Raw genomic sequence first — 25,343 nt, 5'->3', positions numbered from 1 at the left:
TCCTTAAAATAGGTTGACATTGTCTCGTAACACTTTTCTCATTGTATTTTTTAATGCGAAATGCTGATATGTGAGATACAGGCAAATATTAAAAAAGGTAAACAATTTTCGTCCTTAAGATTCCAATACGACAACGATAAAGTTTAAAATGAGAAACACGCCCCGAGGTGGCACTGTGAGGTTGAGAGGGAGTGAGGCGTCCTTTTAAGTATGTACTGATAGGAAGTTTAATTTTTAAATATTCGGTCGACAATAACATTAATGTTAATTTGACTTTCCGAGGAAGATTATATTATTTAAAAATAAATATTAACAGTCCTTTGATTAAGAAAAGATCAACAATTTGTTGATCGCAGCTCGGTAATAGTTGAGTTTTATTTTGTCGGATTTCCCCAAAATTATGGATTTTTCATTTTTATCTTTTTCTGAACAGTACTAGAAATGTGGCCTTGCGACCACAATTAAATTTATGGTACTTATCTCAATATGTGAATGGTACATCGTTTACATCGTCTCCCATAGCAACAACAACAAGCGATCAAATCAACAAGCGGCTCTGCGAGATGAAAGAAAACAAGAGTGAATGTGCACTTTCCGGAACCGTCAGAGGAAAATAAATTATCTTGAGCTTAGAAAATGATTCTTCGAGTATACACTTTGGAATGAGGAGGAAAAAGTCTCCTTTATATAAAAACCATGCCCCGACCCAACCCTAGACCAAATCCACCCCATCATAATCCGACCAGCCCACATCAAAATTTCGATATCCATTCGCTCGGATTTAATATAATTTAGAAGAACGAACTATTCTATTATATGATGTCATATCACTTAGCTGGTTGTTGGTTTGATCGTCTGTTGTCATCTGACAGACGCTGATGTAAACGTGGTAACAATCCCTCATTAAGATAAGTACCATGTGCACAATTTAATCGTTGTCGCTGCACTTTAGAGGATTGTTTAGAATGTAAAGTTAGTGAAAAATACTAAATTTGGCGTAATTCCGACAGAAATCGGCCATAAAACTCAACTGTTACCCTCAGTTCTTCTCCAAGAGCTTCGAGTGTATTGACTGAACGAAGCTGAGTAGTCTTCGCGGTCGCTTTTAAATTCGTCTTAATTGTTATTCCTCAACCGCCTTTTCCCCATCCCCCTCCCGGTCTCAAATATTTACAAGCTTCCGGTTTGTGCACGTGGGATCGTCTCTGGCCTCCCACCCCTCTCCTCCTATCCTTCTATCTATCGCCTCTCCACTGTTGCCCCATTCGCTTTTCGGGGATTATGTAACAACCTTCGCTTTATGTAACGCCACTAGTAGGGTGAACTTTGACGTTGAAAGATTCCCTGTGACTCCTTCCCGTTTGACAGCAACTGCTGCATCATATCAGGAGAAATTATGCAAAACCTCCACTTTGATATATAGCTTGTTCGCTGCGCGTAGCGCCAACATTTTAAGTTAAATTTGAGTCGCGCAAATCCGTGCACTTTTGATCCGAACATTTCCGAGACGAAATTTTTTAAAAAGAAAATTAACTTTTTTTATTTGCAGCGCAGTTCATTTCTTTTATATTTACAATTTTTATGTAAAGAACAGTACAACAATTCCTTAATGAGTACAAAGAACGTCTAAGCATGGTGAAAATTTTACAGATCAGTTTCCGTTGAATATTCCATTGAATTCATTCCATCAGGTTGGATACAGATTCATTGCGAGCGTAATTGGAAAATGTAAGAAATGTAAGGTGTTACTGTTTACATAGTGCGTTTATTTATTTCCATGGGAGCGTGTTAGCCTTATGCCACGCAATTAGTGTGAATAGGTGAAATCTTAAGAGCACGTGTTGATATCGGAACAGAAATTTCGATTTGCGAATTTGGAGTTCTATTTCCCAGGATGCTCAGCTTTAATTTTACTACATTGCTGCATTATTACCGCATCGTTTACATTTGGAAATTGCTGTATCCATTCCATGATTAACATTTCCTTGCGCAGACGAAGTACAAAAACAGCACCCAAACCCGCTATACCGCCCTAGATCATGGATATAAGATGAAAGAATATGGCTGCGTTGAAATTTAGGAAGGTAACACGAGTATTTGCATTTATTTTTATGAAGAATTCGTACAGCAAAACGGGGAAACCGATGACGACTTTTGAAAATTTGAAAGCGATTAGTTCAACGGTTAATAGAACGCATCACTCAAACACGTGTTGCTCATTGTGAAATTGTGTTGTCATGGAATAAGATTTGATTCTTTCCCAGCGAATTATTTGGGAAAACTTCTCCCGGGATTCCCACCGGGTTAAAAACTCCTTCTCTGCCGAAATTTCAAGCTCCAACTCGGGGATCATCCTCAGGGATAATGAATGTCGTTTTATTTTTGCTATCATCTTGAAGTTTTTAAGGTGATTACAGTTGACCTTCGCCAACATTTGTTTGTATCTAAAAAATATTAAAAATTATATTAAGGAAATACTAAGGTAAACAATTCGTACGTTAGACAAATGCAATTGTTGGGAAAGGACTTCTCATATACATGCAATAAGTTCAATATATGACGTAAGTTTTAAATTGGTAATATTTCGCGAAAAAAAAAGACCGTTCGATCGGACGTCCTCTTTAACTTTTTGTTGTGACGACCTCTAATTCGGGTCCATGTGAAGCTTAACCACTCCCTCACTCATGATGCGATTAATATTGTAGTTTCTAGGAGATAGCGTTAGCATTAAACACGTAATATATCAAGAAATATGACCGGCCGGCAGGAGTTATGCGTCTTGTTAAACACATTTTTATTTCGGCCTCTTCTCTGCGTCCATTTATAGAGTAAGCACTCCCTTCACCATCACACGATTAGTATTATCGAGTAATATCTCCTCTTTGGTATTATCCTGAAAAAACGTCTTGGAGTATAGGTCTGAGAATGACATGCAAATTGCTTGCAAATGTTTCGAAATATTGCTTATATCTTGTTCGGGGCTATGCATTCAAATGACATAGGCAAATAAGGTATGTCAAAATTCTTGTCTCTTCTTTTTCATTTACGAACAAGTGAATTCTTTTTATTTTTTATTTTATTATTTAAAAAAACATTGTAACGATCTTTCATGTCTTCATGTATCTATGTATGTTAACCATCACGATTCATAGCCCCGAAGAAAATATAACAAATATACCAACAAAAAAACTTCGCTCCAAGACGTTACTCATTATTATAAAACTGAGGCCAAGAAATAGAGAACGATTAAATATTGGTGCTATTTTCATTCCTATCCTCATGGCGACGAAGTAAACTTCGCACTTAAGCGCGCGCGTCTCCACTTTTCGATTTGCGTCTTACTTACTGTCTGTAGAAAAAAAGCAAGACACGAGTTTGAGGGGCTCTATCATCTAAACTAGGCGATCAATTTCAATGCAACAAAAAGCAAAAGAAAGAGAATTTATTTCTTCGTTGGATCATTTACCTAAAAAAATTCCGCGCCATAGTAGGTTGGGCAGGTACCCTGATGTATTGATTGGAAAACTGGGCGTCTCCTGAGCTCGATTGGTCTCGACAATATCAGTCAGTTTCATTGATTTATTAATTGCTCCTCCTGAATCTACTTGTGGGCGAATTTGGATGTATTAGGGTGGCGCCGTAAGGGTTTCTCAGGGCCAGCCTGAAAACGTGTTTCCCGGAAGGTTGCTCCGAAGATAAGGTTACGCAGACACGTGGAGAAAATTGTGTGTGTCAAGGTCGCGAGTGGAACAGGAAGCAGGTCTTTCCTCTAAAATCCGTTTCATTCGACACCTTGTAAAAAATGCGTCGCCACCATTTCGTGCGCGAAAATATATCAAGTCGTTTTTCTCCCGTTTGTTATTGGTACTGAAGTTATTAATTGATCTATTTTCCCAGGTTTTTTAGTTAATTTCTCTCAAATTCGTCGAAGAAAGAATTTATTTTTATACTGTTACCCGCGCCACCGAAAACAGCACATATTGGCGTTTTACATGGGGATTTTCAATATTTAATAATTATATGTACACAAATTGCCATGGGGCAACCCACTAATGCGTGACTCGAACCCGCGACCTCTCATTTGGCAGGCAAGGACTTTACCCCGCTGCCACCGAGACCGGAGATTGAACGCTTCCTCACTTTCGCTGGCTATGTAGTCTTTTACTTTCTTCCTTACTTTCGCTGTGTTTTAATGTGTTGGGTGAATTTATTTTTGGAGCCTCCGGGGAATACCAAAGGGTCCTGGCTTCAACTCCCCGGCAAGACCCGCGGACACCCCAACGAAAATCCTCGCGGAGCGATGATTTAAGAGTTCTAGTGAAGAGTTCTCGGGATCGCCACCGGGACAACTCCAGTTCCTGAACCGGTGGCGATCCCGAGAACTATTCACTAAGTCACACGCTCTTGGTTTAGCCCAGGGTGAGCCCTATCCTCACATTCTCACAATCCTTCGGGTAAGAGTTCGGTTCGCATGAATTTACCTTCAAATTTCGATTTATTAAACAGGCAAAAATATGCCAAATTTTAATTTTAATCTGACGGGAACTCTTTATTTTTTCAGTCGTTAGTGGAAACTTCATTTCTTCGTGATCCCCATAATCATAACTCGAGTACTTTAAGATTTTTTTGACGCAGCTCTCCAATCCGCTCTTGTATTAGCTAGCCTTTTTATGTCTGTTTTCTGCTCTTTCGCGTCCTTAATAACCTCTTCTATGTAATTAATTCGGCCCTCATGCCTTACCATGTTGCCAACTAAGTTTTCCCTCATCTCCTTTGGGTAATTTAGAATACTTTTCTACGCTCCCAATCTTCTTAGATCTACCTGAATACCTCTTCGGTCGATCCATTTCATCTTCAACATCTTTCGATACCACCACATTCCTAATTCCTCCATTCTTGACTTTTCCGCTGAAGTCAACGTCGAAGACTCGCTCGCATACAGAAACATGTTCCATCGGTAGCATTTGAGGAATAGGTTGGTTTCCTATTATTTTTTTATTGCCTACATCGAAAGATTATTACTACTGGAGAACGCATTTCACGCTTTTAGATTTTTAAATGACGATATCTATTTTTCGCGATTAAATGAAAAGTGAAAATTTTCAAGCGCGCGAAAACGCGACTGCTAAGTATGAATGATGGGAAAAGCCCGTGTGACGTCATTCTGGTTCCCGCTGCTGCCGAGTGAGGTGACCTTGGGGCGAGAATATGTGCGCCGCTGCGATGCAGGCTGCTATCAGGTAGCACTTGGCTTAAATAAGAATAATTTTTACCCTATCAATCGAAGGAAACTTTCTGACTATAGGCAATTTTATATGTGATTATTAAGACATGTTTCCCTGAGCTCTGTGCCTCATGCATGCATTGGTAATCTCAGACGATGTAAAACTCCTGACTACTCGTATAGCATCTAGATCCCTGTGACGTCACGTGGAGTGGCATCGCATGGGCGCCAATCTGGCGTTTTTCAAATGAGGTTAAAATTGACCATTAACAATTCGTCTAAACTGGGAGTTCTAAAACTAAATAATTTGCATATTACAAATACACTAATGGTGGGTAACGAATCGCAATCAATGTATTTCGTTTTATTTGATGAAGGAAACTACCCTATTGTTTGTTTACTTCTGAGCTTGAAGTTTCAGATGTAATAAAATGCTTCTTTTTGTAGAATTCTCTCTTCGCCTGTGTGACTTTGGGTCGAATATTGAAGTCGGTCGAGTATTTTAGTTCATTCTTTCAGATCTGCTTTGGTGAATTTATTCACAGCAAAATCATCATCAACAACAACAACGATTGTCGCGGAGAAGTGCTAAGGAAACGTCATATTAGGTCTCACCGGATAAGTGGATTCGTGGTGTTGGAGTTTTATCACAATTTCTCACGACGGAGTGCTTTAGTTAAAGTTTTTTTCCTCAAATAAATGCCTGAGCGAGAGATAGCAAACATCGTCATATGTACGTACGATGGACTTATCAGCCTTCCTATGATGACTGTGAGCAAGTCACGACTCCAGTTCAGGGGTCAGGGATGGCGAAAATTTTCATCTGTGCTGCGTAGACGCTGACGAGCTAGCCGTGGAATCCAAGATTTTTTTATTCAACCGCGCGTCTCGGTTGACCATTGGCCTTTTTTCCGAATTGATTTTATTTTTTCGTATAATTCTTGCGTCGATTGAGTAAGTATTTAAAAATGGATGATGAAGCGCCTTGGCGGAGTAAGTGTACACTTAGCCTTCATCTTGGCTGTGCAGTTAAAGAATTAAAGCTAAAGCCAACGTTAAAATCCGTAAATTCGGAAAAATTGTGTAAAAACAATGACATAGGGATCCCAAAATCATGGGAGAAGTATTTTATACATGGAAATCTGTAAAGGCGGTTTTACACGGAACACGGAATTGCGCAATCTGACGTACGTCTGAAGGCGCAATCAAAATTGCGTCGTGTAAAGCGGTGAATTGCTAGAACACATGCGAGAATGCGTGGATGCGAGACGGCAAAATAGCCCCTGTTCTAATTTCGTTCATGCATTCGCGCAATTCCACGCCATTTTAGAAATTAATGCGGCTCTAACCTGCGCAATTCCTTGCCCCGTGTAAAACGGCCTTAAGAGAATGTTACCTAATGATGTCAATGGTATCACAATTTGCATAACTTAGTCGTATAGAATTACCTTAATTAAAGTGAACATTTTATTATTTGGACGACTATTTTAGAATTCCGCCGTCAATGTTAGAGGTAGGCGTAGCTACACGCTATTTCGATTTCCATTTCGTTAATTAATCCTGGTCGTGGTGCCCGTGAAATGTTCAGTTTATTCTTAGATGAATTAACTTAAGGATGAATTTTTATAGCCATTACGAGACATTTAGTGTTTGGACGGGAAAGCTAACGGTATTTCCTCATTAGTTTATTTTAGTAAAATGAAAACATCACATAATAATTCAGCATTTTTCAAAGGTATTTTCACGGCATCATCGTTAAGACTCAGAAAATGCGTTTGAAATGCCTCTGCTGTACACTTAAATAAAAAACAATGCTGCGAAGAGTGTCCATACAAAATAAAAGGACTATTCGCTGTTGTTACTTTTTTCAGCATTAGAATTTCTGTCAGTTTAGTGTGGCTTCTAGAGGTTTTTCATCAGGCTTGTATAATGTTGCATTACGAGGTTGAAAATTGAATACGGCACTCGGCTGTTAAAGGGTTGTGTGCGCCTGCACGTTCGGAGCGATTTACTCTGCCGTCGGGGAATCCTTTTTCTTTCGTGCGACGGTTATGTAACGTGGGGGGCGGGTGGACTGTGGGCGGCAGAGGGTGTTTGACATGCTCAGGGGAGGGAACCAGTCTGCAGACGTGGGGGGTGGTTGGGGGAGGGCTCGTCCGGTTGTGTTCTGGGGTTAGGGAAGGGTGGATTGAATGGTTTGCGTCAATGGTGGGTTGGTGGTTGACGACGATGCCACCGCACACTATTCTGCCTCCGAAGGGGGAGGGAGGGGAGGGCGTAGTACTCGGTGAACATTTTTAGGGGAGGGGTGGGGCTGGGAAGGGTTGCTTCTTGAAGGGAAGGAAGTCTTCTCTCAATGAGCGTCGAGGTGGGTGGAGAAGCAATTGTCAGATAATATAAGTCAGAAATTAAACTTTTTTAAGGTTCACTATTATTTATAATAATATTAGTATTATATATTATTAATATTATAGTATTATTTATAAAAGTCAACCTTACATATTTTTATTTCTTTATTTCCAACATGGAAAGGTTTCACAAAGTAAAGCCTGAAGTTATCAGTTAGCAAAAAATAAGTTAAAAACTATGTCATATGAAAAAAATGGACAAATAATTGAAAAATTGCAATCATTTACTTATCTTCATTCACATATTTCCCCGCAAGACGTAAATAAATGGGCGTATGGCAGGGGATGTTTGTTCACCAGCCGTTTAATGTAAAAAGGAAATGCTCAAAGAAAATTACGACTGGCATTTATTGAAGTCCTTTAATTGTTCAGAGGAAAAACGAATTCAAATATCTATCCGTTCGACAAAATACCTCTCTTAATTTATCGCTTCTGTCGGACCTGAAAATATAGAGGGGCTCTTATATTATGTTCCCCGTGTCGCTCTTAAAGATATTTATCTTAAATGGCTCACGCAATTTAATCTTGCGCGCAGCCTCCGATTCTCTGGCGGATCCCAGCCTAATTCGTTTAACATCCTTGTAACGCTGTCTTATTCTATGTATCAAAGTATTGTAACCAATGTTACTATTTAGTATATAAGTATCTGTTAACAGAAACAACACACCACCCATGCAACACAAACAGATGCGCAGCATTATTATTTTATGGCTAACTAAATGGTTGTGGTAAACATGGTTTACCGGAACAGTGGTAATGCTCCAGCGGCTTGAAAAATAATGTGATTGTAGAAACGACTACAATGACGTTTTCTTGAAAATTTAAATGCATTTTCTTGCTATTATACATTTAATTAATTGACTGATAATATAAAAAAGGTCAACATTTCCTCGACATTGTATAATAATTTTTTCTATATAATCTTTTTTTATGTAGTATGACGCGACCCGAGTTTAGATGAATTATCATGATCTTCAGGCTTAAATTATGATATATTTACCTTATTATTGTTACCTAGTTGCCTAATAGTACATAGTTGTCTTACAATTAGTTCTATTTATGCCATACTCCACTGTGCTCACTCTCAGTGCTTCAAACAGACCGTAGGTTTGGATAGGCGAGGTTAGGGCTAAGCCCGAACTAAGCCACTGTTTTCTTAGCGAGTGATGATTTTGATGAGTATTGGTGTTTTGGGGACGTGATCTGATATTATCTTCAGGATGCTCGTCGCTATCGCGCCCTCTGTACCACAACAAGGGGAGTGTTGTGTTATTATCGCAACCACTAGTAGTTAAACATGTTAAAAAACTTATAAATCGTACTTTCCACACACGTAGTTTTTTAAAACCTGTTTAGCGTACGAAAATTCCACGAAATATCGCCCTCATGCATTAATTTGAACATAAGTAGCTTTTATTTACAGAGGAGCGTATAAATCTTTTATTTATTAGCGCACAGAATTATTTCGAGACAATGGTTTGTGTAATTGAGTCATTTCTCCAGGGCAATCCTGCAAGTTTTCATCAAAACTAATCTCTTACATTTATGGCCTGTCGGGTGTTAATTAGTGACCTTCCGCCGCGCTTTTCAAGGCAGCGGCGCTCGGAAATGGGGAAGGAGGAAAGGAAAGACTGAGGCGGATGAGCGCACCACGTGTGCAGCTATGGGAATCAAGGTGAGCACTCGAGGAGAAACTTTTCATCTTTGGAGTCCACGTTACTGTCAGAGAAAGAGGCGGAAGGGAAACGAGTATGCACTTTTGAGTAAATATGAAAATGATTGCTCAAAGTGGCAGCTTAGTAACCATGAGCTGGAGCCAACATTGAAACCCCTACTTCATTTTAACAAGGGGAAATGAAATAATTAGCCACTGAAATACTAAACAAAAATATCAATTAAAAACCCTTTTTTGAGTCGTATTCCTAAGAAAACGAAATTAGCTCTTGTTTATATTTACTCAGAGGTATGTTCTTCGGTTTTAAGTCAACGAGAAATGGATGGAATTAACTATAGCAGAATCGTAGTTCATGAACACTTCCCAGCTGTAGAGCTATTATGGGTAGAACGATTACTTTTCTGTGCATTCGCCCGCGTCTATTATTTTGTCTTTTTGATTCTTAATGGGTACCCAATAAATGAATGCAATTTCAGGGCATGAAAGTATGACTAAACAAAACGCGTATATCACTAGCGTACATAGAAGTTAATAATTTGCTACGAAAAGGGTAAATATGTTTATGGATTATTTTGTCTGCATATCAACAGCATTCGTTCGCTCTCATTTTAAAAACCTTATTGAGGACGTTACATAACGTGTTCTATATCTTACCGACGCATTATATTATTGTGAGAAAGTTGGCACCTAGGAGTTCTGGCGAAAGCCACACGACCTCAAAAAGAACTCAAGCCTAGGGTTTAATTTAATTATAAATAACGGTTAAAGTTTAGTAAAATGTATTCTGCATTCATTGATTTTTATTTTTAGTCGTTGTTACAAAGGGGCGACGTCAATTGGTCCAATGATGTCGGAGATTCCTCGTTAATGCAATCAGACCCCTATTGCCCCCTCTTTAGTGTATTGAAACTGCTTTTATAACGACCCGTCTATATTTATGTCGGGTAGTTATAAGAAGAAACCCAAGCGAATTTATCCATGCGCAGGGAATTAGGAATCTGCATCTACGATTTTTATATAGCTTGACGGAGGAAAAAGAGAAAATAGAGCGGAGAACCCTTTGTTCTTCTCATAAAAATCAAGCTAGGAAGATACCATGAAAAGTAGGGTAAAATTGATTATTTTCGCGATAAAAAGCTTCAACTTTGCTGATTGCTACTACAACTAAGTAATTTGAGGATTTTTGATCTTTGCGAACAATTTTAAATATTGTCGTCGCCTGCTTTCTTTCGTCGGCCCAATTCCGGACAACGCCCTAGTGAAATTTAAATGACTCTCTCCAGTTCTCGTGTTCTTCATTTATTTGTTGGTAGTGGTTTGTTGCCCTTACATACACTACTATCATAGCTCCATTGATTTTTGATTCTCCTACGTATTTTATCGTCGCTTTCTTCTTTAATAAAAGCTATATTCTTTCTCAAATTAAGCTTATTTGAGTAAATAAAGCTCGAATTGTATTAACATATATAAATATTACTTTTTAATATTGCTGGCTGGCTAAACAGATTAATTGAGGAAAAGGTGTTCTGATGCGTGCTATTGTGCTGTGATGTAGATGAAGACTATGATTAGTATAACTAAAATGCAATAAGCTTATCACGCCTCTGAATGATTCTCTATAGAATTCTTTTAGATGTTTTGAGATTTTCCCTCGTAAGAACCAATAAATTTTATTCTGAGAGTGCTCGAAAAATCATTATAATCAGATTTTCAAATTATATAAGTCAGAGTCGTTCAAGGTGTAACCTTGTCGATTGTAATTGATGATGTTACAACCCACATAATTTTTTATCGAGCCAGTTTCAATGGTTCTTAATGAGATTACTCCCTCGTGTTGGAACTAGTTGTGGCAATAAAATAATTCTGTGGATTGAAACTTAGTTGCCATTTTTTTTTATTTATTTTAATTACTGCCTGAGATTTCGAACTGGTTGCAGGAAAGCAGGAAGTGAAATCATTATGTATGACGAAGTTGTTCCATGCATTTCCTATCGTACTTTATTCATGAGGGAAGTGGTCCATGATTGGACTCAACCTAGAGGATATACCAGCTCATCCCGTTAAGCTTATTATTAGAAGGTTGTTGTCGCCACTTAGGAGGCATTTTAATTGGTTTTCAAAATTTTTACGATGAGGAGAGACCGATCTATTTTTATCTATTCTTTATCAGTATTAACAGCACAATACTTTCACAATTAAACTTAATTACAAACCATTAGAGAGAAATCGCATTGATAGTAACAAACTTGATGTGTCACGGCGTCACGAATATAAATTTCGGCTAGCTGCCCTAGTTATTGCTTATTTTCCCATGGAATTCGGATCGCTCTGCCCGTCAGTGGCACTATTGTGAATCCATTTAAATGCGCGGTTGGATTATAAGTTGTCACCCGCAGCGCAGCGACGTAACGTAAATTGTGTTAAAAATGTAAAAGGACATTCTTTATAAATAAAAGTAGCCGATTACGATGGGAGGGTAATCGGAATAGAAATAAAATTAAAAAGATTTTAAAAATTCCATAAACAGTATCAAATGCACCAACAAAAAAACTTTTTTTTACCACTCGGAGAATAAATCGTCGGATTTTATTCAGGTTTATTGGAAATGAGTATGAATGAGCCTGATGGGCGAGTAAGGATTGGTACGCAAATTTAATACGAAAACTTAATCGGCGCTAACGCTTTATTCACCCAGTTGGTTAAAAGCTTTTTTTTTCTTTTTAGTGAGTTTTAGACTATTTTTGGAAAATGTGTTTTTTTTTTAAACGGGCAAATCAAGTTTAAAAAATCGTATAGTAAAAACAAAAGAAGTATATCTCCAAATTTCACAAAAAAAGTTTTATTTTTAAGTTCGAATGAAGTTTTCGTAACTTTATAATGTTTAAAACGGTTATTGAAAGGAAGGAAAAGAAAATGTTTGTGAAGAGTTTGATCTGGAGTGTAGCTCTCTACGGTGTGAAATGAAAGAAAATGAGAGAAGATTGGAGATGTGGTATGGAGAAGAATGGAGAAGGTGAAACGGACGGAGAGGAAAAGGAACGACGAGGTGCTGGATATGGTTGGCGAGGAGAGGCAGCTTTTAGATGAGATACGGAGGAGACAGAAGGTTTGGATGGGAGGAGTACTTAGCGGGGAGGGGATATTGAAAATGGTGTTAGAGGGTAGAACGTTCTTTAGTACTCCATGGAAACCTACCTTAATCGGTAGAATACTATAATAATAATATTTAAAACGTTTCGTTTTTTTTCGATGAGTCCATCTCAACAGGCATCACATCTAGATGCCGAATGTAGAATCCTCTATTGAAATATTATTGGGTCCGGACATGTAACACTCTTTTGCTACATTCCCTAGATCTCTCTATATTTTCAACTGCAGTCCCCCGGATTCCTGGCATCTCGTGTGCAGTCCGATATGCATTCGTACTGTCTCGTGTGGTTTTGCGACGTGTTCGAGGGAGGAATTCGCCTTTCGCCATTCCGTGAAGCGACGTAAACACGTAGGGAAGAAACCCCTTTGTGGGGGGGTGAGGGTGGTCGGTGCTTGCCGTCCCAGCGGCATCCGGTTACTTGGGAGCGTCCATTGGAGAGAGGAGGAGGGGGGGGGACCACGTACCCTGGCCACGAGCCCAAGGAGGTGAGGGAAGGCATTGTAAGGGGCTAATGAAGGTTGGAGGCAAGAACAGGAGGACCTTAGTCACATAGATGATCCCCATCCTAATTCGAAGTTCTCCATGTGTACTCCAGTTTATACCTTTCACTACCCAGATGCTACTCGTGCACCTAGTAAATACGGGTGTGCTCAGAAAACTACGGAGATTTTGGTTTTTTGATAAAACATTCGTTTATTCGTCTACATTAATGTTGTTGCCTCTCAAATTGTCCCCATTGGATATTCTGCACTTGTGCCTGAGCTTCTTCTAATCCTCGAAGCCTTTCTGAAACTCAATCTTTGGGATAGCCTCAAGTTATGTCAGCTATTTCTTTTAATGCCATCTATGCTTGTAAAACGACGGCTCTTTCAAGTTATTTTCTTTTAGAATTCAGAATTTTTCTTTTGGTCATGTGTATCTACATAATAATAAAATTGGCAATCGGGCTCCCAAAACCCCAAACCAGCTAAATTTAAATATTCCTCTTATTTTCTGAGCACACCTCGTACTCGAGGTGTCTTCTAGTATCCAGATGCTACTCGCGATCCTATGCCATGAATATTCAACTCGATGGTTCTCTTGTCGGCCCTAAATTTTATGCCACCCACCGTGCATTTTAATAGGTTGACAAAAGTGACCACTCGCGTCGCGTCGCCTGCTGGTAGAGCGAAAAAATATTTGCAAGCTCCATTATTCACTCGCATACCCGTTCATCGAAATGGTAGTCGCATTCATATACTACATTAACCAGGTATGATTTTAATGATACAAGTCTTCGGGAGGCCCAAAGAAATGGACCATCCCGGAATGGAGCCTGAAAGATGTATTAGAACCTTGTATGAAATCACTATCTGCGGAAGTCTACAAAAGGATACGTGGGTAAGATCTTGAGAGCATATGCATTCGTCTCAAATCGATAGTGGCAAAATCTCAACGCGGAAGTGTGATAATATCTCGTAATAGTTTTACCGTAGAAGATCAAATAAGATAGTTACTTAATCGGGATTGAATTTCTTTATTCGTCTCTCGCAAATTCAATGGAATTATTGCATAAGTAAATAGAAAGATGAAAAAGTTGTCCAGACTTCACGACTTTTTTCTTACTTCAAAACTTTATTAGGGCTTATTGACCAAAGCACCACAAATCAAATAGCAAGGGAGCAATAAAAATGCCGTGTAGGTACCCACCTCATTTGACCTTCCACTGGAAAAATTATCACAGGATAATACCGCACAGGATAATATTGATAATGTGTGCTTGTTAATTAATATTGGATATTAGTAGGGTTTATTTCTAGAACTTTTTAGATTGCATTATTGTTTTTGATTTTTCTAGCTGTTGTTTGATGCGACGTGCGAAAGTGGAGGGGAAGGCCTCTAGTGCGGTCGTGTCGCGGATGAGAATCGCTACTGAACGGCGATCGAAATCCCGTTTCACGTGTAATAAGTCATCCTGCGGTGGGCGTAGCTTACGTGACGGACACCTGCGCGTATCCCTTGCTGTCAAAGGAGCGAGATGAGTTTCCTCGCTCCAAGCTTGCGGTTTCTGACGATTCAAGTGACATATGTGCTCAGAATCACCAGTATTTCATTGTTACCGAACTTCCCTCGGAAATAATGCTGCTCGAGTACCCCGTGAAGCGAATGCTTCTGTGATTACGCACTTACGTAAAACTCTCGTCGTTACATAAATCTTATTGAGCGCGGGTGATGCAAGCGCAAAACTGCGTCCTTGCCAGAGAGATTCCAGCTCGGGGAAAATCTAATAAACCATTGGAAGTGTGCCCCATCTGCCCAAAATGTATATAATCTCTCCTTGAATGCTATGGGAAAATGTAAAAACTTTTACGTGTTACACTTTGAGCCTTCTATAGGGTTTTTGGCAGGGGTTGACTTTTCGCCAAGATGCATTATCTAAAACAGTATGTATTCACTTATTGTTTCTCGAGGGAAACGATATAACCGAATTATGTTCTTTTATGTTTTTTTTTAGTTTTCGCTATAGTTTAACTGACTTCCTTTTCTTACGTTTCATTTTACAATGAAAGCTTCATTAGTTCTAAATAATAAAAAAATAGCAGCGAAAGCTAAAACATGTTTATAAAAACATTCTTCTGGTACCCAGTAATATTCTGAAATTTTTATAATGTGTTCTAAACTTGTTCTTTGCTTTTTGTTGTTGTTTTTTGGTTAATCAGCCCTTTTGAAATTTTAAAAACAAAATGAAACTTTGGCGCGGCAAGTTAGTTAAACTTTGACCAAAGCCTAAAAAAAGTTATCACTTGTGCAGACAGTTGGAGCTTCCACTGAGAATGTAAGCCAGGACTGCATTACAGAAAGACTTACATCAAAAGGTAAAATTTATTACCAATAATTAAAACTGGTTTATCGATGTAGGTTTAATATAAAGAAAGGATTACTCCGAAGAAAAATAGGTCCAATATTCTTTGAATGATGAAATGAAAAAAGAAAAATATTCAATCAGTCGACCTAGAGGGTGAAGTGATTATGATATGAATTTTTCGCAACTGTTACTGTCTATCGTAGCACGAAGAAACAAAGATGCATCACCGCTGCATCTTTGTTACTTCGATTTATCTTTAGATCCTTATCTTTGTTATTGGTGGTTTATCTTTGTTTCCTTTGAATTGTGTATCTTTGATATCTTTATTCTCGCTGTTTATTTCCTCTGCATTCCTTTCGTGATCTCTTCTGTCATAGTGCGACGGACATCGAAGAATATACTCACATCGTATGAGAGATACTCCATTCAGATTTTTCACTCCGCTCAGCTTTTATTTTGCATTACGTTCAAGTAAGGGTTCCCAGCCCAACTAGTCGTGCATCTTGGAAAACACGGAAATGTTTATCATAGCAACACATCAAGATGCTAGCCGCTCCACATTGTACTCTGAGGGTAACTCCACACTGTCTATACCAATATGCCGAGAATAAAGTGAATTTTATGGAAAGCATGCTTTCATCTTCTTCATTGTTATTTGATCACCCTTTCTCCTTACTTTCAGCAGTATTCGGGCCTGTATCTCCAAGTACACAAGTTTGTTGATTTCAGTTTTATAATGTATTACGAACACCGTTCAGGCTATTTCGAGGCATCCCGGCCGCCGAGAAGATGCGAAATTATCGTCTTAGCCACTCTGATAACGTTTAATTTCATTAAAAATTGTTCCTAAACTATCATTTTTAGTAAGAGGATATCCTTTTCTCACCGTGGGGCGAATTGGCATTGGATAGACAAGAGTTCTCAAGTTAAACATAGTTGATACTTCTTAAAAACAAGTGTGTACCCCTGTGAAACTTACCTTGTTGGAATCATTAGCCATTTCTATAATTTATGAGTCTAACTTGGAAGGAATGTCACGTTTTTTACTAGGCTTATTAAATATCGCCTGCCTATTAGGCGTTTCTTTATGATTGAAAGTCACTAGAACTACTGTATGTATGTTGATGTAGGTATGAAAGAGGGAGAGGCTGCAGGAACATCTCTGAATATACGATAAATATGAAAATGTGAGAAACTTTGTTTTGATTAATTGAATTTAAATGATCAACTTAGTATTTTACAGAGAAAATGTGTGCTGCCGACTGATTTTCAACTTCATTTAATAATTTTCGTGGTATGAAGTGAAATAAAGTTATTTCAACCAATGAATTGAAATTTGCCCCGGAAAATGCTAAACTGAATACATTTTATCTAAACTAAGTTGCATAAAGCAATGCTGAACCAAAATGCTTTATATTTTTTGCGAGAAATTCCCACTTAAGTGCAGATATTTTGAGAAAAGATTTATATACATCATTAAGATATCGACACATTTAAGGTAAAGGAATTCGTTTATCCCTCTAGCAATATGCAAAATTTATTTAATTGTTGCCATTTGGAACTCATCATCACCATCAGTCAGACATTCCATGATTGGTTCGACGCAACTCTACACTCAATTCCCTTGTCCGCTAATGATTCAACACTACCATTAGTCTTCTGATTTTGATCCTCCATCTCCTGATCCACTTATCTTACCCGAGGCTTTCCTAAGGCGCTCATCATATCCATTTTCCTTCAGCTATTGTTTTCATCAGATTTTTTTCAGATCAGTAATTTTGTTTCATTATTCTCTTAAAGTTTAACGGACTGTGCCGTAGTACTTCCTGCCATACTTCCATTAAGGCAGCTCGCGGGATTGCATGTAATGATTTGAGGCAACAGCCGAATCTTTGCGTCTATTGTGGTTAAAATGTAATGGTCACTCATTAAAGTCGAAGCATTCGGGTTTTCTGACTGAGTTTAGAACTGATCGTTTGAAATTGAGGTAAGATGACTAAATTTTCTCCTTAAGTCATGTCTTCAGACATGATGGCCTGATGAAGACAATCGTCGAGGGACAAGTGGATGGCTAGAACGGAAAAGCAAGACCTCGAAAAAAAAAATATGGAACCGGGAAAGAAGGATGTGAAAGAGAAGAAATACGTTGGTGTGAAAAGATAAGCTGATAAGAGAATTGAGTGGAGATCTGAGTCTAATCAAAACCAATCTTAGGATTGTTGGCCAGCGATGATGATGGTGATGATGAAGAACCTTATTTTTACGTTCTAATGCCTATCGAAGGGTCAACAGCGAGATTGTACGTGGTTGTGCTTCATTGGTAAAGTGTTTGAAAGCGCCGTTTATTGCGTCTGATGCAATCGTGAAGAAAGTGCACAGCCTCCGTAAATGTCGCCGTGGCAGATGGAACCTTGGGATGCTCGACTGCTTCGGAGCCCTTGCTCTGACATTGAGGGTTTCGGGGTCGACTCCCAAACCAGGCGAATTTTTTCGCCTCCGCGTCATTTGCGCACACGTGCGGCCGGTGTTCTGATGGTCGATTTTTTTATAAGTGCTTGCCGGTTCCGCAATTCTTCGACACTGAGGAGTCTGCTAAGGTCGTTCGGGCCCCAACCCCTTTTCCAGCTTCACCCCTTGCATCCTCCTGACATGCCACCTTGCCGAGAATGGCCAAACTAAGGAAATCCGCAAAGACTCTTGTATCATACCAGTAATCTTCTATATTATTTCTACTGTATAGATACCTTTTTCTCAACTTATACGCAACCAAACTCTGCAAATGAGGTACCAAATTGCACAGAATTTATCAGAGAACATGCGACGGCATATCTTACTTCCTAAATATTGCTATTGTTTCCTAAAATTTGTTTTTAAATAATAAAAAAAACAAAAAAACGTTAAATAATCCTGACGTTAACGGCGCACAAACTAATACATTTGCAACAATATCTCGCATTATTTAAATAACTTTTATCAAAATGCGGCTGATTCCACATTCAAGTCTCCTGTTGACACGTAAGTATGAGTCATCATGTGCGTTTAACAGAGGATAGAGTAATTACTTCCAGTGTTGAGTTTAAAGAGGTCCTCTGATCTCAATTTGTACATGAACATTCCAATTAAATTTGTACATAAAACCCTGCCTTTTTTTCAACATTTTAAAATTAGAAACTCGCCTATCCCTCTGTGGACCCGCATTGAAAAGAGCGGGGGAAGCCCGCTGGGAGCGGGCGCATCACGCTCGTAACCTTTATTTTTTCTTCACTCGATTGAATGCGGCCGTGTTCCCGCCCTGTTTAGGCTTATGCCAGGCTGAATTCTATAAAGCTTAGTAATGTTCCGTAACACAATTGCTATTTGTAAAATGATAATCCCTTGATAATGCAGTGTGACCGCCCTGTTTAGGCTTATGCTAGGCCGAATTCTATAAAGCTTTTTATTATTCCATAACTTAAGTGCCATGATTAAACTGATAATCGCTTGATAATTACACTGCATTGATGAATCTGGTTGAATTTAAGTGACGCATTTTGGAAAATGCCTTAGTATTTAATTAATCGCACAATGGATTTTCATTGCCGAAATTGATGTTTAAATATAAATAGCGGTCAGCAGTTGAGTTGGCTTCATCTATAAAGTGTGGATAACTGTTCCTTTCAATCGATGCAAAGGCAAGTTGGGTCGGATTTTCATGACAAAAATGGGAAACAATCATAGGAATAATTGTTTTGGACATGCTAAAAAGGAAAGGACCTGGTTATGTGTACAATCATAACGATGTTCCGCTATGCCCCTTTTATCCCGAATCAGTGAACTAAATTTTGATATTTTTTCTACATTTATCACCAGACCAATTCTTTGCTAAATTCTTCCTGGTATCAGAGCATATTTTTAGAAATCTCTCGCTGCAAATTCTAGATATATCCTAAAATAATCGTTTAAATAAAACATTTGGTGTAAGCCTTAAAAATATACTCATGTGCCATTTCACAAAACGGTAAAAAAATAGCACTTCATGAAACAAATAGCTTTGTTCGCAGTCACGCGCACGGATGCAAAGTTATATACTCCGAGGATTACAATCGCCGTGAAAGAAGCATTTGTCTTGCCCAGGATTCAAACCCGGATCTCTCGATTGCCGGTCAGTTATGCTGCCAGTTACACACACCGAGCCTTCATCTTCCAACTTTATTTTTTCAAGGAGAATTTCATCCTTGATGTACATATTAAAGAAATCTTTATAAATAGACGATTTGAAGACAAATACTATTAACTGCTATCGCTGGTCTGATATCTTAGTTGAATTATAAAGAAAAATCGCTCGTAGAAATTAGTTGTATGGCAGTTAACTCTTAAAAAAGCTATTTGTTCCACCTTAGTGAATTAAAATAGCGGGTAGATTTGTGCTCAGTTTCCGGGGAGTTGTTTTAAGAATTAATTGAAATGCAACTATCAAATACTAACGGTTTGTAATTCTTATAAAATCAGTTACGGCAGTTCATGGTAATTGTCTTAAATTGTCTATGTAGCTTACTTTTCTGTTTTTTTTTGAAATGGCCAATGGGTTCATTTATAAGACTGGCTCCATCATTTTCTTATCCACAACGGAGCGCATTAATAGCCCAGAACCAAAGTGAAATACGGCTAGTGAAGCTCGTTTGCACTGTGTGGATAAAAAACCGGCGTAGTTGATGACTTCCTCTTAAGCAATATCTCCGTGGATGAAAACAGGTCCCATGGTTCTATTGTGGGCAAAAGGTCAAATCATACGAATCGCAGGGACTCATTCAAGGTCAGCGGCTTGAACTTTTGTTATCTCTAGCTGTGAGTGGGTGAAATACACATATCTGTCATTATATTTTGCTTGAAATCGCGCATTTTATTTTGGAAGTGTGGAACCTTTGTGAAAATATTTCAATCAGAATACGTATCAAGTTATGGATTTTCAGGATAATTTAGTTCAACGGTAGCTTCACGATTGCATCGGATGCCATCTTTTAAACAGAACTTTTCAGGTTTCCCTCGTTAATTACTCCAAATGTTTGGGTGTATTAGTGTGAGTGAGTGTTACTGCCAAATATCTCGGTGATCCGATCCATTTCAGGCCCCTTATGAGAATTTTGGCATTGTAATCTCAAGTATCGTTTTGGGCGGTTAAGATTGTTTATATCATCCACCTAGAAGGTATTAACAATAACTCCTTTATAAATTTGAAAGATATCACCAAATTAACAATAACTCCTTTATAAATTTAAAAGATACCACCAAATTAACAATAACTCCTTAATAAATTTAAAACATATCACCAAATCATATTTGGCCATCGAAACTCTGATATAATATTCATTTGGCATTTGTAAAAGTTATAACATGTATTTGCATAACCTAAAACTGGTGAAATAGATCGGTAAAATAATAAATATATTGCTTTACATGTTAACCTTTATGCCATTTTTTATTTTGAATGACGATAAATATCTATGATTTTACGCAATTTGATCAGAACCTTATGGTTTTTTATGGTTCGGAATCAATAATTGCCACGGTGAAAATTTTCATAGTTTCTCAGTCTTTTGCCATTTAAAGGTTGTGATGGCCACTCCTTGAATAAATGTGGAGGAGTACGATTTTGTATTCTATACTTGCGACTGAAATCGGAAAGGAAAAACTCCAGATCACGTGATTTTTCACCCAATCGCAATGTGTCTGGGAAGATAGCTGATTAGCTCATTCCAGCGATAGCCTTTTTTATCGTTTTGTTTAAGTTGGAAATTTTTATTTGCATTGAATTTCACTCTGGAAGAGGACGGATACGAATCAGGATTGAAGTAAAATATATTTAAAAACATTTGATTGCTTTAATATTACATTTTATAAAATAATATTGAAGCTGAGATTTTCATAATGCATGTAGTTGAAGGTAGATAACACTTATAGAAGTGTACTATGAGCTGATATTTGGTGATATTGAAGTTGGGGGAGAGGCATCAAGATGTTCAAACTATCTATTTATAAGTATTTGATTCTTCAAATTTTACATTTTCCATAATAATATTGAGGCTGATGTTTTCAGTATTTTTATTATAATAAATATATAATTGATCTCAAGTGATTTTAGAATTCACAATTATTGCCACTGGAAAAACCACCGTTTCATAAAAGTTCACTGCCGTCAACGCGGTCGGTTATGAACGTATTTTTATTTATTTATTTTCACCTCGCAGAAAACTACTATTTTGCCTTTACACCTGTAATAGGGGGCTTTACACCTGGTATACACCTAAGGGGTACATCAAATAACAATGGATGACCACATTGCCTTAGGGGTAATCAACTTAGGTGGGAGTCGAATCCGTGACCTTCAGTTTGGCAGGCTAAAGGCTCAATTACACTGGGCTAGTTTACACGCTACAAGCCAGCTTGTGAGCGAATGAGATTGTAAACTAGCCAAGTGTACTCACCGCACTCGCTCACACGCTGCTTTTAAAAAAGCTCTGAACAAGCTCATGGTGCCGGCGACTTTACACGCTGCTTGTCTGCTTTTGAGCGAATGCGATTGCAAACTAGCCAAGTGTACTCACAGTTGCTTGTGGCGTGTGCACAAGCGACAAGAAGCAGTTGTGTAGAAAATGTCGGAAGAAGTGGTTCTCGCGGGAGTGGTAGTCGTGTCAACAGTGCTAAAAAACGCGTTAATAAGACGACATAGTGCAAAACGAAAAAATAGGAAAGTTTGGGTGAAACCATGGGTAGAAAGACGTTTTCGTTTTGGCGCATCAAGTGCATTAGTTAAAGAATTGAAGAACGAGGACCCTGCAGGTTATAGAAATTTACTAAGAATTAGAGCTGATAAGTTTGATGAACTACTTGAAATGGTACAGGAAATGTTGTCAAAACAGAACACAAAGTTGAGGATGGCAATCCCCGTAACCACAAAACTAGAGATAACATTACGTTATTTAGCGACTGGTGATTCGTTCAAGTCTCTTGAGTACTTATTTAGAGTACCAGAAACAACAATATCAAAGTTCATACCCTATGTACTTACGGCAATTTGTTGTGTTCTTCGACCATTCATCGAGGTAAGTGAAAATTTCTTATGATAATTATATATAGGCCCTATATACACACTCAAGAGTTTTTCTATACCCGAGTTGAAAATGAAAGCAAGAAATGGGTAAAGCAAAAGATAAGTACAGTATTTTGTAATGTTTAAACATCCTAAATTAGAAATGGTTGTTTTTTTTCGGAATGACCCTTTTAGATTAATTTTCACATCCCTTGTTTTGATAATAGTATATTTCATCACTAGGTCCAAAAGTGACACTTTTTGATACGAGCTCATGGCCGTGGCCATTTTTGTGTGAACCGACAACAACAGCTGGCAAAACTGAAATACACAACAGAAGTGTCAAAAGGTCGTTGCCCTCGACATATAAAGATCATCAAAATGATGTTTATTTACCTAGGGAGAAAAAGAGCCACTTTAGCACTTCAACGCTAGTGTCATAAACAGCTGTTTTTAGTGCAGAATGACAAAAATTGGTTTTAAAATGACGTAATAATTATAAAAACACATTCCAAGTTTTAAATTATATAATAAACAATTTTTAATGAACAAAAATTCTGTTGACAACACGAAAATTAATACAGTCGTTTAATATACCATTTGTCCAAAGCACAAATTCTGTTGACATGTGAAAATTAATACAGCTGTTGAAATGTTGAAAACGACTGCAAAACTGATGATCTCAATATGTCCTCGCCATCATGGGATTGCCTTGAGCTACTGCTTGCCTCGTCGCTAGAAGCAACTGATTGAGGATATTCAAGATATCTACCGAATTGTTCTGGAGCTGTTTCACTGTCCAATAACTGTAACTTACTATTGGTGATACACTTTTGTATTTCTTGTTGTAGTATGATGGCTGCTCTCGTAGGTAACTGACGCAATTCAGCAGCTACATACTTGCCAAACTCGTCATACGGCTTGTCCACAGTAGTTTTGTTTGCAATTTCATCTAATTTTTGAATAGCTTGCGATATTTCTTTGTCTGCTACATCTACAGATTTTTTAAATTTTTTTTTAGGCGGTTCAGGTGGCTTCATTATTGGAGACGATTTGGTGATGTTGTTCTTGGCCGGCGTATTTTCTGGTATACCAGGCTCATCAGGATCAGTTTCTTCTTCTACACCTTGTTCTGAATTTTCAGACTGGTTTAGGTCCTGAAAAGAGGCACAACAATTACAACAAAGACAGTACTAATATGTTACTTACTTATTTCAGCTGGAAAAGAAGTTATAATAAATTATTTTCGTTTTTCAGATGCCCAAAACTGTTGAGGATTGGAAAAAAATTGAAAAGTTATTCCTCCAACGCTGGAATGTCCCCAGATGCTGTGGGGCGATTGATGGCAAACATGTGGTCATCAAAAGACCTCCTTGTTCAGGTTCAGAATACTTCAACTACAAGAAAGCGTACAGTATTATACTTTTTGCAATGGTGGATGCTGATTACTGTTTTACATATGTAGACGTAGGAGGAAATGGCAGAGCGAACGACAGTGCAATATTTAGGGATAGTACTCTCAACATTGCAATTGAAAATCAAACCATTGGGTTTCCTGAGAACTCTGTTATCATTGGAGACGATGCTTTCCCATGATTACGCACTGATCTGATGAATCCTTTTAGTAAGCATGGACTCAGTGATGAAGAAAAAATATTTAACTATCGGATATCCCGAGCCAGGCGAGTTTCAGAAAATGCTTTTGGCATACTAACCTGGCGTTTTCGAGTGTTCTCCCGACCAATTCAACTAAAAACCGACACAGTTGATAGAGTAGTTTGGGCTGCCTGCAGTTTGCATAACTGGCTTCGAAAAACTTCCCCAGGCTATTACTGTCCACAGCAAGCAGTGGACAGAGAAAATTTGTACACAGGAGATGTTACACCAGGTCAATGGAGGCAAGAAACTAACATAATACAACCAGTAAACATACGAGGCAATAGCAATGCAAGTAAAACTGCTATGGAAGTCAGACAAGATTTCATGAAATACTTCACGGAAGTTAATCCTCTACCCTGGCAATGGGAGAAACTTGGACTAAAGAAACCTTAAACAATGTATCTGAGCACCAAAAAATCATTTGTACTATGCTACATTGATGTGTTAATAAATTTACTTACCAAATTTGATGTACTGCTTCTAGTTGCCAAAACCTCACTCCAGTAACTTGCTTCGTTGAACCACTGTAGCTTAGGTACATACAAATCATCCGTCCCACAGCCACTCTTCCTGCTTTTCTCAATTTTAGCCAATTCTCCTCTATAGACATCTTTGAGGGCCTTTATTTTAGCCTTAACCTGCTTCATATCCATTGACCCTAACAACTTATGTTTTTCCAAATCAGACATGAGTTGTTGAAACAACGTATCTCTCAACGATTTATTGCAGTAGTCTTTATGTTTTACGTTCCACAATGCAGCATACGGTTCATAAACTTGTAAAAACAAAGAAATATTACTCACATTCCACTTCATGATGGGCACTGCTTGCACACTACAGAACACAAACCACTAGTAAACACTCAACCGTACGGATGAAGGCAAAAACAGGTGGTGTCCACACGCTAGCCTATTGGCTACTGAGCGAGTGGAAAAAACCCAGTGTACTCGGGAACAAGCTCACTCGCCAACAAGCCAGCTTGTTTAGTCGCCGGCGTGTAGCGTGTAAACTAGCCCAGTGTAATTGAGCCTTAAGACTTCACCCCGCCACCACTGATGCTGGCATGTTAATTGGTCAATGTTTGAAAAATTTTCCACGATTTGTGGCTTTTGTGCAGCCACCTCTTTGAGAGCTCTGTTTATATTTATTCTTACTTACCACCCCTCGGGCATCGTTACCACTTGCTGTCAGTTCCTCTCCTTTCGTTTACATTTTCATCCGATTCGAGACTTTGTGTTTAGGATACTACATGGAGGAGCCCCCAGTCCTTGAGGTAGAAAATTGTAATCTAATTTAACTTTGGGCGCACTTTAAT

At 38.3% G+C, this 25,343-nt stretch overlaps 1 protein-coding gene across 1 annotated transcript; it reads right to left on the bottom strand.

Annotated features, from left to right (window-relative positions):
- Positions 1 to 22,971: 22,971 nt before the first annotated feature.
- LOC124162219 lies at positions 22,972 to 25,042 on the bottom strand. The gene is made up of 2 exons (XM_046538679.1): positions 24,490 to 25,042; positions 22,972 to 23,526 (listed from the first exon to the last, which is right to left on the bottom strand). The coding sequence occupies exons 1-2, from the start codon at positions 24,841 to 24,843 to the stop codon at positions 23,005 to 23,007; spliced, it is 876 nt and encodes a 291-aa protein (XP_046394635.1). The 5' UTR covers positions 24,844 to 25,042; the 3' UTR covers positions 22,972 to 23,004.
- Between the last annotated feature and the right edge of the window lie 301 nt (positions 25,043 to 25,343).

This window comes from Ischnura elegans, chromosome 7, assembly GCF_921293095.1.
Source record: "Ischnura elegans chromosome 7, ioIscEleg1.1, whole genome shotgun sequence".
NCBI lineage: Eukaryota > Metazoa > Arthropoda > Insecta > Odonata > Coenagrionidae > Ischnura > Ischnura elegans.
The sequence above is the reverse complement of the archived record's forward strand: the minus strand, read 5'-3'. Positions and strand labels throughout refer to the sequence as shown.

What these genes read in the sequence shown, in the direction of transcription:
- LOC124162219 (XM_046538679.1), bottom strand. Translation starts at nt 24,843, where the DNA reads ATGAAGTGGAATGTGAGTAATATTTCTTTGTTTTTACAAGTTTATGAA. An exon ending in GAAGCAGTACATCAAATTTG is followed by an intron (nt 23,527 to 24,489) that starts GTAAGTAAATTT and finishes GCCTCTTTTCAG; the next exon opens with GACCTAAACCAGTCTGAAAA.